The sequence below is a fragment of the Lycorma delicatula genome, chromosome 9 (assembly GCF_047948215.1).
Source record: "Lycorma delicatula isolate Av1 chromosome 9, ASM4794821v1, whole genome shotgun sequence".
NCBI lineage: Eukaryota > Metazoa > Arthropoda > Insecta > Hemiptera > Fulgoridae > Lycorma > Lycorma delicatula.
In genome coordinates this window covers 43,708,064-43,720,825 of record NC_134463.1, presented here as the reverse complement: position 1 = coordinate 43,720,825, position 12,762 = coordinate 43,708,064, and the positions used below count along the sequence as shown (strand labels likewise).

At 27.1% G+C, this 12,762-nt stretch overlaps 1 protein-coding gene across 2 annotated transcripts in view; it reads left to right on the top strand.

Annotated features, from left to right (window-relative positions):
• Positions 1-12,762, top strand: part of aralar1 (calcium-binding mitochondrial carrier protein aralar1) — a 162,121-nt gene that overhangs the window by 134,269 nt on the left and 15,090 nt on the right. For both annotated transcript variants that reach the window (XM_075376035.1, XM_075376037.1), the window contains 2 exons: positions 6,576-6,721; positions 11,105-11,245. In XM_075376035.1, the coding sequence (XP_075232150.1) occupies positions 6,576-6,721; positions 11,105-11,245 (287 nt within the window). The remainder of the gene's footprint in view (positions 1-6,575; positions 6,722-11,104; positions 11,246-12,762) is intronic.

Genomic DNA, 12,762 nt, shown 5'->3' with positions numbered 1-12,762 from the left:
TAGTGTTATTAAGATTAATTTTAATTTTTTTTTATGCTACAAATTCATTTGGTTTGAATATGAACTAATTAATATCTGGAATAATTAACTTTTTATGTATTTATTATTAATTTTTTAAAAATGCAGTCTGATGTCGTGTTCATGTTCTCCATGAATATTATTGGGTATTTTTATCATTAAAGTAAATGCACTAAACATTTGCACTATTAAGTAGGTATATATATATTTTTTTGTATTAAATAAAATAAGTACATGAGACTTATAATTAAAAATAATTCTTGATCAAAGCCTTCTCTTTGCCAAATTAGGCTAATATTAAGGCATTTTCACTTTAATTACAGTCGTGCGTAAAGGGAGCTCCTGGGGCTCAGGTGAGCTTTTATATTTATAATAAACTTACTTTTAAAGTTAAATATCAGATCCTAAATATATATATTTACCTGTTTTTAATTATCTGTTTGGTTTTTATTTTAATTAAAATTTACAGATAATTTTTTAGGTACAGAAAATTAAAATTTTTTAAGTCTTGGATTATAATATGCACATGAATTCTCATCGCCTTTTTTACTGCTTTAGGTAATATTGTACAAAAAACATAATTGTTCATGTTCTTATAATTATTCATTTTTATCACACAAATTACATTATTAAAAAGGAAGTTGTATCAAAAAGATGAAGAGATTATTATTATCTTTAAGATTATGGCAAATTATTTTTATTTTATTTTTTATCTGTTATAAATCATTTATATTAAGCTTTCACTGATCAGTTTATGGAAGTAACTAAAACATTTTTATTGACATACATTTCCATAGAGTGTAATAATATTCCTTTCATGAAAGCCATACTAAGATATACTGTGTAAAATTAGTTACACAACTTTTTTTTGTTTCTTTTACACTCTTCCAATGTAATGTGTTAGTTTTTGTTTTTGTAGTGGTATTTTTACTTTTTTGTTCCTTTTTTTTAATTGTGATGTAATGTTGGACATTTTATTATACCCATTTTTTAATGTAGTTAAAGTTTTTGAAGTAGTTTAATTTAGTAATAAAAAAAAGATATAAAGTTATTTTAAAAAAGATTTATAAATGTAATGTTCTAGTTTTATTTTATTTTTTGTATTTAATTTTGATTATTTAGTACCAAAAAATATATTGAGATATAAATTTTTACCTTGGTAAAATTATGTTTACATCATTAATTTCTGTTTGTAATGTATTTACAAATAAGTTATTATCCGAATGACCACCTTGAACCCTGATCAATGCTATGGATAAGGCTACTCCAAAATTGACTTCTGGATTGGCTGTAAATAAACTTACTGTAGCTGGCAGTCGCTAATAATCGTGCTTTACAAGTTGTGATGCTAAACATAATCAATGATTGATTCTTGTTGGTAATAATGTTGTAAGTGATAGCATTGTGATAGAGCAGTACCAGAAATTCAGAGGGGACAAACCAAAAGAATTTGAAATGCATTACTTAACCAAAATATGACGATTATTGTTTTGGAACTACAAGCTAATTTTATTGACAGAATTTAAATTTCCAGGGATCATAGTAATTTCAGAAGTTTATTGTGTAACACTGAAAGAATTCTGAATATCAATCCAAAACAAGTGAGATGCTTACAAAGAATTTGCTTCTTATCAATAAATAAATAAATCTTTTATTCAGATCAATATATAAAAATACATTATATAGATCACATTGGAATTTGTAAATATGCTACTCCATAGGTAAAAAAAGGAAATATCCCAGCATTAGCTTTGATAGATCAAGGGAAATCATGATTAATCCTTGATCAGTAAATATAGTTAGTTGTAAAATAATATATATTTGTGATTAAAGTCCATATTAATTACTTAAATTGTAAACTTTAAATAAATTAAAATTAAATTATTTAAAATATTCAATTAAATATGTGAAGAGACTAAAAATATTAAATAACTCCATTATAAATAACAATTCTGAAGATGTTAATGAAAATTATTTGAGCTAATATTTATATACATGTCTATCGGAGTGCAGTAAATTCAAGTTTTTTATATCTTTTGATTGATTGTTATTATTTAAAAAATTCTTCGACAGGTATAATATTTTTTTTCCGTAAAAGAAAATCTTTTTAATTTTATTTTAAAGAAATTTGTGAAGAATGGCTTGATAATTTATTAAAAATGAGGACAGAAGAATATTAAAGCCCTTTCCTGTAAGCTGAAGTATTATGTTGAGATACATGTAAACAGTTCTGTTTATATTTAAAAAATATTTTTAAAAAATATATATGATATTTTTTAAAAAATTAAGTGACTATACTTTTACCAAAGATTGCACATTCATAAGTGAAAACACAAAGATGCCATTAACAGTCCCGCTTCCAGATCACAAAAAGGCTTTGTACTTGAGAAGTTCAAATGGGAGATTTTTGTCCATTCCTCTATAGTTCACACTTCAGTAAGTAGCTATGACCTATTCATCAAGATGAAAGTCTGGGTGACTTGCGCTTAAAACCAGTGGATAGATCTGGTTAGGTATATTTACATATCTATTTGTAGTATTTGAGTGCTTTAAAAAGCAAATGGGTGAGGTTTATAACGGGCCAAGTACCCTGGTGGTAGAGTTCTTAAACAAGGGTTTAAGAACTTATTCCATAATTTTTTTTATATACAGGTATAATCATCCTCGTTATCTAAAATAATGGGGGGTGGACCGATTTCAGATAACCAAAAATTTAGAATAAGCCAGGTTTGCTAAATAATAAGGGAAAAAAGGTATTTATAGAAAAAACATTTGTCTGAAAAAGTTTTACCTAAATGATTTAATTATGCAACTTTTATAGTAGTCTTTTATTTTTGTCAGAAAAATCAGAAATTTTTTTCATAGTTTGATTTTCTACCTGTTTTTTGCTGCAATATTGGGTCGATGTTTAATTAATATTATATCACTGAATGTTGACTGTTTTATTAGACGAACCAAAATGAGCACAAAAACAACCAATAGTAATGTCTTTTAAAAACTGAAAAAAAATACTTTGCTCCATTGGTTGCAGTAGGCTTGTAACATAGGGTAGAAAAAAGTCACATAAATATCATCACTGTTGGATACACAATAGATATTTTAACAACAAATATTTTTAACGCTGGATGCAAATTTTTCATTAAATCATTTTTCAAATAAATCACATGGTATCCACCCATGTTTTTGATTTGTCTAATACACTGAAAATGCATTTTTTGAAATATTTTTTGTTTGAGGATTTTTTAATTTACCATTACACATTAATAGGAAATGAAAATTTCTCAAAGTATTAATTGCGTTCTTATCATTCGGTAATTGCTCACCACAAATATTTAATTGGATAGATTCCATATCTGGTTTTCCACATGTCCAACCATCCTGAACTGGCCATAAAATTCACATATTCATCACTGAAAATGTTTGCTAACATTCTGACTTTTTCCTCAATCATAATGCCATAAATCAGAAGTTCTTTTACCCTATTTTGCTTGGACCACAAAAAGACAGATTCACTTATTACTCCATATTGTGACAGTTTCATTGTTTTCCTATTCAATATTTTAACATTATGCTGTTTGAGTTTGTCTTTGTATTTAAACCAGCCTGAAATCGTATAGATACAGACACAGAAATCTCTGGCTACATTATGCGAAATATCATCATTTTGAGCTCTTCTTACAGCATCTAATTTTTTGTAATGGTTATAACTACGCATTTATGTTTACATGACATTATGGTTAAATTTTACTCCCATTTTATCAACAAAAATTACCACAGGTGATGTGAAACAAAAGTCGGGTTTTATCTTTAAATATAGATAGTGGCACTGTACATATTCAACCACAATATAGGACCAAACTCCTTGTAACAGAAATTATGTAATTCTGTAGTAAGGAAATGACTTACTTAGTTATTACAATAACATCCTGCCTGAAGTAAAGAAATGTTTAGGCTTCTGATTAGAGAAATACTTTTTGTTTACAGGTGGCCTACTGTATTACATTTTGGTTTTAATCTGTTTCTTTCTGTGGCTTTTAATAAGTTATTTAATTCATCTCTTTTTAAATATAGTAAAGGTTATTTAAATATACTGATGTTTCAGGTAAATCGAGTTTGGATAATCGGGATTTTATTGTATATGTAGAAAATTTAATTTCTTTTTTTCCAGTCAGAAATAAATTTCAGTACATTTTTGTACATTTATTGGCAACAATTGGAGGTGTACTAAGTTTGAAGTTTATGGTAAAGTTACCATAACTTAACTTAAGTGTATCCTCTCCTGAAGGCAGTTTGTCTACCTTTGCATAATCAGATCATGATCATTGTCTTATCTGGTCAGTAAATATGTCAAATAGAATATTTCTCTAAAAAGAATGTAAATGTATGATTGCTGAAATAAGCATTATATAAATGATGCAAAAAAATATAATTTTTGGAGCTATATGTTTAAGAAAAAAGAAAATATTTTTATTTAGAATTTTCATGTGTTAAGTCTTTCATACAAGTTATAAATGTTCATTTTTACTTCAAAAAAAAAAAAAATATATATATATAGTTTTTGGGAATCCCAATTTTTAATCTTTTAACATTTTGTTATGCATGTTAAGTATATTTCCATAAACACTAATATATCACAAATTTGGGTTAATAAATTTGTATTTATTTTTAATATGTTAAAATGAGTATTTTATCACATTAGATTTTGATAACAGTTATTGAAGAATATAATGATAAAATAATCATTAAAAGAAATTAATAGATCTGAATTCTTGTACCCACTACTATGATAACAAAGCATCATGATTTCATCACATCTGTGTTTGTAACATGGTCTCTTCAAAACAGCAGTCAGTAAATCTCAAAAAATCTTAATTTTGAACTTTCTTTTATAGTTGTCTGATTTACCAAGTTTAACTATTATAAACAACCACGCTTAGTACTTTTAAAAGTAATATTTGTAATAAATGATGTCTGTATGCCTGGACATAGATCCAAAGATACATCTTCAAGATATAAAAAATTCAACCTAAATTTTATTAGATGTTTTTATTTATAGTCTATTTAAAAACTTAAGCTTAAATAAATTAACTTGTTTATCAGGTTTTGTTAAATAATTTTCAATTAATGCTCTCTCACAGTAATTTCTGAGAAACTGCTCTACAGTATCAAAGTATTGTGTTGTGCATGAACTCTTTATTTTGGAATTATTTTATCTTAATTTTCCAAGTTGTCATTAAAGTACGCGCATTACATTTACATGTTAAAAACCATTTTTAGTTCCTAAGCTCACTTGTTATTCATGAAATAATGAAAAATTTTAAGAGTGAGCTAAGAGCTAAATGACATAAATTATCAAGGTGATTTTGTGTAATTTGTTTCCTAACCATGTTATATTCTATGAAATACCTTGTGGCTAGCCAACATGCTTTCAGTATGTGTTTTCCTCTTCTGGAGTTATTTAAAAAACTCAAGTATTCCCACACAATTCAGGAGTTGAAAAATCAAATCTAACTAAAAGTTAAACAAATGTCTATTGGTGCTGCAGAGTGATTAATAAACAATGCAAAGATGTACAAAACACCTACACAAAAAAAGCAGTAGTCATTTGAAGGAAATTATTTTGGAGAAATAGGATGTTGTCAATATAATTTGAATGCTGTTACATATAAATTTATTGATGTGTTAAAAATTAAACAAATTAAGGAGTTTACTGATCTTGGCTTCGAATCCCAATCAGGCTTAGCATTTTTCACATGTTACAAAATTTTATCTTTCATCAGCGACAGTATTGGGCAGATAGCCTGTAATTTTTTTAAGTTTTTTTATGTAAACCATTTTCTTATTTCTGCCTGATTTCATTCTAGCACGTTTTTAATAGTGTTTTTCCTGCAGTCACTTAAAAGGTTTTGGTGTTTACTTGACAAATATTTTTCTTGTGGAGTTTCTTCCCCACAAGAAAAAAAGATTTAAGATCTTTTTTCTTTACTTCATAGATGTGGTTTTCATTTTGCTTTATTTTTTGGCTTTTCCTTCTCTGTTTTTTCTGTTATATATGTATAGCCTACAAAAGTAGGGTTTCTTTTACAATTCTCTTTTATTGAAAACTTTCTTTTTTCATTTGGTTTTAGATTTAGCCATGTACTACATTCTATAATCTTTCTCTTAAGTTTTCCCTCCTACAAAGTGTTGTTTATGAAGAAACCAAACCTTATTTTAAAAATATTATTTGGGTTAACATGATTCAGTTTTGTTAATTTCTGAAGGATGTATGGATTTTTTTATAGTTTTTTATAGATCAAGACCTTAAGATTGGGTAATTTATATTGGTTTGCGGTTTTTCTAAGCGTGATCATCTTTTGGCTGCCTTGAACTGATCAGGTAGTGTAATACAAGAAAGCTAGAGAAATTTATTCCATTTTTCATTCAGTTTATTTTCTATAATGTAGCAGTACGACATGTATTGAAGCAAACATCTAATTTGACTTTGTTAATTATTTTATTAATCTAATGTTTGTAATCGTGATTGTAATGTGGAGTATTTTTATCGATTGTTACAGGATTGTATAGAGGTCTTGTACCACAGTTAATGGGTGTATCACCTGAGAAAGCTATTAAGTTAACCGTAAATGATCTTGTTAGGGATAAGTTAATGGATAAAAATGGCAATCTTCCAATCTGGAGTGAAGTTCTTGCTGGTGGCTGTGTAAGTATGTTATGTTTGCTAATGTAATACGTTAATGAAACTTCAAACTTATGGGCACAATTTATATTTTATCATTATTATAAATGGTTCAAGTAAAGATTTCTTGTAAATACAATTACACTGTAAAAGAAGATATACATCTGTGTATTCTGTTTTTTTGTTCTCAATATAATCCCTACAGAACTTAAACACTTGCTATAGCCTGGTTTCAATTTTTTTTTATACCACCTCCGAAGAATAGTCATCGCTTTGGAATGAAATAGCATTGTCTTTAGAGTTTTAAGAAAAATATTGAATGTTTTAAAGAATGTATAACCCAATCATATACCGAAGTTCATTTGAAAATATGCCATTGTTAATTAAATTTTATTTAATAAAGGTTTTTATACTTTTTTAAAATTGAAACTTAAAGGTTTAAAATAATAACCAAAATTCCTTGTCATTGTTGCACACATAATTAGAGAACAAACACAAATTTATCTTGCAGAAATAAATATTTAGAAAAAATCATTTTTGAAATAAAAAAGTAAAAGATAATAATACATAAATACTTAAAAATAATAATGACTTCAACTTTATGAAATCTTCATTAATGAACAAATCATAAGTTAAAAGATTGCAAATCCTGCTATTCATTTTTAGCATTAAGTTAGCTGATCAGTTAACATTGGCTATCAAAAAAAGAAATTGCTCCATTTCCATGAGGATCATCTGTTGTAGTTGGATGGATTGTCAATCCATCATTCCACATTTTGTTATGTGCTTGCAACTTTCAATGATTAGTAGCATATATTATCAGGAAGCTTTCAATTTCCTTCGTAGTGCAGTTTTTTGTAGCTTAGTAATCATCAGTTTATCCAAAATCATGGTGATTTTGCTTTCTTAAAAACATTATATATTCATTGATGAAAGGAAAAATTCCAAGTAGAGATTTTTGTAACTTGTACAGAGAATTTTCTCCCTACCATTACACTAGTTAGCACTTGGATAATATTTTTAATATAGAAAATATTTATCTTGTTTAGTGTCTATCTCATGATTATAACTTTCATTTTAAAAATAAAACAGACTATAGAATGGGATGAAGTTGTCTCATTACAAATTACACGTTAAGTATCTCTTTGTAGTTCATCTTGTAATAAATATAAAAAAAAAAAAAAAAAAACAGTTTTACTGTTAAAATCAATGAGGATTTTGAGCAAAAAACTTTTACAAATATTATGAAACTGAAGAAATAATAATAGTAATAAAAAATGTCTCACTCTTTTAAGTGTTAAATTTGTTGTACAACAAAGTTCTTTTATTTAAACAAAAGATTAATTTCTAGCAAAGATTATTTTTGTATTGTGTGAAGGATAATCTGTAGTTCAATAAAACACAGCAAAAAACAGGCTCACTTTTTATGCATTTCCTATGAACAGTTTTTTCTTTGTGGAGTTTTAATTGTGTAGGTGTGATCATGAATTGTCTCCACATGTTTCATTAGCGGTTCTAAACTATTATGAAGTAAATTTGCTTTAAGTTTCTGATAATTTTATTTTATTTTTTAAAATCATTAACTTTTTAAATGACAAACCGAGCCAAACTTTATAAATGTAATGTTTTCCAAAAGAATGCTGTAATTTTTGCAATCATTCTCGCTCAGCCATCAGTGACAAGTCCAATTGTTCTTACAGTGTTTGATAACTTACAAAAAAAAACTACCAGTAATGTCAACTGATGCCTAAGTTATTTTCTAGGATATTTGCACTGGTCTTTTAAGATGGCTAAACATATGACTAAAAGAATTATGATTCACATTTTAAAAGCTCTATATTGAATAAATTTGGTTCAGTCTGTTATTTTAAAAAGTTTATGGATCTTAAATAATAATCTTGATCACCATGGACAAAAATATAAGTAATTTAAAAAAATTACCAGTATAATAATTAGATATACATTTTATTTTATATAAATATTATTGTTATTTCAATGTATTATTATTGTAATATTGTTAAAATAATTTTAGTTTATGTTGTGTTTTGTATTTTAGATTTTATCATTTATTTCCATTATCCTGATACCTGCTTCTATTATCCTCGGGTCTTCTGTATTATCACCATTCCTGTATCTTCATTTTCCTTGTATCAAGATTTGATAACGGCTATGTTTATCCAGTTGTAAGTTTTTGTATTTAATCTGTAACAGGTGATGTTAGATTAAATGTGGGTTAAGGAATTCATGAACAATAAATAGGAGTAAAAATTAATTTGAGTACATATTTGCTACCACTTGGTTTAACTTCAAGTTTGTATCTAATTTCATCTGCTATGATAATATTTATGTCTTTTTTTAATTATTACAAAATTTTTGTTACTTTGGTGGTAATTTTTTTTGTTTTTAAATAACTATATTAATATACTTTCTCCTAATTAACAATGACCCATTTTCAAGCAGGTAGTTATCATCTTTACATAGAGAATCACACAGCCATGGCATAAAAGAAATAATTTTCATTGTATGCCATTATGACCATGGTAGTGAATGAGTTAATTATCCCAATAAAAATCTTGATATATCTTTGTTTTCCATTTACATAAACCAGATTTCCCTTTGCTCAAATAACTTTATAATATAACATTAATAGATATATGACATTAGGTTCGTACTTTATTTCATAAAAAGATTTTCCTCATTTTGTACCAATGCCATAGACCACTGTCATCATAATCAGATGGTTCTGTAATATTCTGTACTTATGAGTGGTTGTAACAATTGAAATATTATATGGAAGAAGACATAATCATGTCTTTTGTGCTGTTTTTGTAATTTTCATTTTGTTATTGTTACTACAATAATTTCGTCAAATCTCCATTTTGTATTCTTGTATGTTTTTTTTTTAGATTAGATTGACCATTATGTGTCAGCTCTATCCGCTTTACACCCTTGTTTGTAGAATATTGAATCAAAAATATATCTGTGCACCATTGTATATTGTATGGTGATAATTAGCTAGTTTTCATGGAGATTATAGTTTATCTATGTTTTCTGTTATTTATGATAAATGTTTGAATTTTAGTTAATCAAAGCTTAGTTTAAGTGTTTTAATTGATAAGTATTTTAAAAGCATTTGATAAATTTTGATCTGTTTCTTTGTATAGCCCGTTTACCGGAAGAAAACTGTGAACAGAAAATACTTTTATTTTTGATTACGTAGAAGCGGGAACATTTGTATGTCATGTATGACAGAAAATATTTTAATGTAATATTATTTTTTGTGTCTACTAACGTGTATGATAGAGAAATTTTGAGAAAAAAGAATATACTGTGTGTTTCAAAAAGAGTATTGGGATTTTAAAGCTATGGGGTTATATTTCTCTCAAGTTTCACATACATTGATTATTTATACAACTCAAACAGTTTTAGCTGTGTGCAAGCTGTAAAGCATGTAGATTATTATGTGATTATTATTATTATTATTATTACATAGTTTGCCTGTTAGCTTCATAAATGAAATGATACACTGTGACCATGAAGACTTTCTTTATTGTGTTGTATTCAGTGATGAATCAACAATTCATGTTAATGGAAGATTAAACACTCATAATGTGCATACCTGAGGATCAGAAAATTCTCACAAAGTATTGCAGTGTGAGCGACACTCCCCAAAACTGAATGTTTTTTGTACCATATCCCGTCAGCAAGTTTATGGGCTGTTCTTTTTCATGGAAGCAAGTGTGTCTGGAATGAACTATCTTGATATGCTTCAACTGCAGCTCTTTCCCCAACTGTAATATGAACCACAAAACTTTATTTGGCTTCAAGATGATGTGCCTCCTCACTGGCAAAATGTTATATGTGATTGGTTAAATGAAATTCTCCCCAATTGCTGGATTGGTTGTCAGCGACCAGATGATGGGGCTTGTTTGCCATGGGCTCCATGTTCGCCCAATCTGTCCCAGTGTGAATTTTTCTTTGGAGGTTTATAAAGGATCAAGTGTATGTGCCACTGATACCAGCTGACCTACCTGACTTGAGACACAGGACTGAAACAGCTGTCACATCAGTTACTCTAGACTTGCTGATTAAAGTATTGGATGAACTCCTCTCTCGTTGGTGCTGGATGTGTACCATGTAATGAATGGTGTTCACATCGAACATGTATAGGAAAGACTGAGTTGTTCTCTCATTTCACGTATGATTTATTATCAATCTAAGTAAAACTTAATAAATATTACACAACTTTAAAATCCCAATATTCATTTTGAAACACACGATATATTGTGGAGAACACAGGCCTGAAGGAAAATCTTACAACTGTTTTGTTTGATGTATATAAGTATTTTAAAAAATTGATTGAACTACTTCATCAATGAATGTAATTTTTATATGAAATTATTACAGGCTGGAGGATGTCAAGTTATATTTACAAATCCATTAGAAATAGTTAAGATTAGACTTCAAGTGGCTGGTGAAATAGCAACAGGTTCAAAAGTTCGTGCTTGGACTGTTGTGAAAGATCTTGGGCTACTTGGATTGTATAAGGTAATTCAGTTTATAAAGAATTCACTTTTCAGAAACTTGAAACTTAAGTGTCTTATTAATTATTGTTTTAATGTTACCAGCTTCTATCTAGTTAGCTTTTTTTTAATGTTATTAGTTATAATGATTTCCTCCTTGTAAAAATTTTTTTTTCTGTTTCAGTGAAAGCTAATTAGAACAAAGTTAAAATTTCATGCTGGCAATGATAATTTCTCATATGTTATATAATTTTTAACCCTAAGGAAAAAATTTCAAACTACTGTTTTTCTTGATGTCCAAGTTTGATTTTTTTTTTGTTTCTGGGAAATAAAAGAAAGATCTAATGGGTGTAGTAATGCCCAGCATATTACATACAGTCCAGTTAAGGTATATCCTTTACTCTTAGTAATTGTCACGTGTTTTTTTGTTTATTTCCTGTTTATTATTATTTAACATTATTTGGTCAGTCAAATAACTATTATAATCATCATCAATAGGGAAAATTGATGTACAGTTTATAGTATAATGATTTTATTTATAGCACAGTTATAAATGTAACACAATAATTTGACAATAAAGCATTTGTTACGTGTAACTAGTCATTTTTGTTGCAGTATTATATCATGATTACCAAATTTTCAGATGTAACCTGCAGTTATAATTATAATGAACTTAGTATTTAAAAACAAAAAAATTTGTCAAACATATGATGCTGGATAGCTACCTTAAATGGAAACACAATTGCAAAAATAGTTATATAACATACAAAGCATAGAATTAATCATCTTTATAAATGCATTTACTTTTTTTGTGAAAAACCATACTTTTAAAAATTGTTTACATTTAATTTTTTATAGATATTAGTTTGACATGTAAAGCTATTAACTCTCTATGTAGAAGGATGTTAAAATAACAATAAATTCAAACGAATAGATTATCATTCAGATCAATGAATAATTTTATTGGTTATCAACCTGTGATAAACATTATCATTCTGGTGTAAAAAAGGTTCAGTTAGGGAAAAAATAAACCACATTATAAACTAGCATATATACTTTACTGAAGTATATACAATATTAAAAATTGGGTTTAGTTTACATTATTGGTTTGTTGGTATTGTACTTATTTTGATTCCATTCAGTGCAAAGTTAAAGTAAAACATTAATTAGGAACAGCATTGCATTTCATCAGTTTTTTAAGAAAACAAATTACACCAATTTCACAATTAAAATTTGTATAAGTTGATAATAATATTTTTTTTATAATTGTAAAATGAAATATTAAATTAAACAAATCATTTTTTGTTTGAAAAGTATTTTTCCCTTTATTCATTTTTTTGACATCATAATTCTAAAATAAAAAAAAACTATAGCACCTAATATAAGAGAATAGAATTATCTCTTCTTTTTTTACTGTAAGATAGATTAAAAATACTAGGTAGAAAAGTGCAGCTATTATCACTTAATGAGTAACATTTATTAATTTTTCCTGCTACAAGGATTTTCCTGATAAAAATGATCATAATTATGAATACTTTCCAC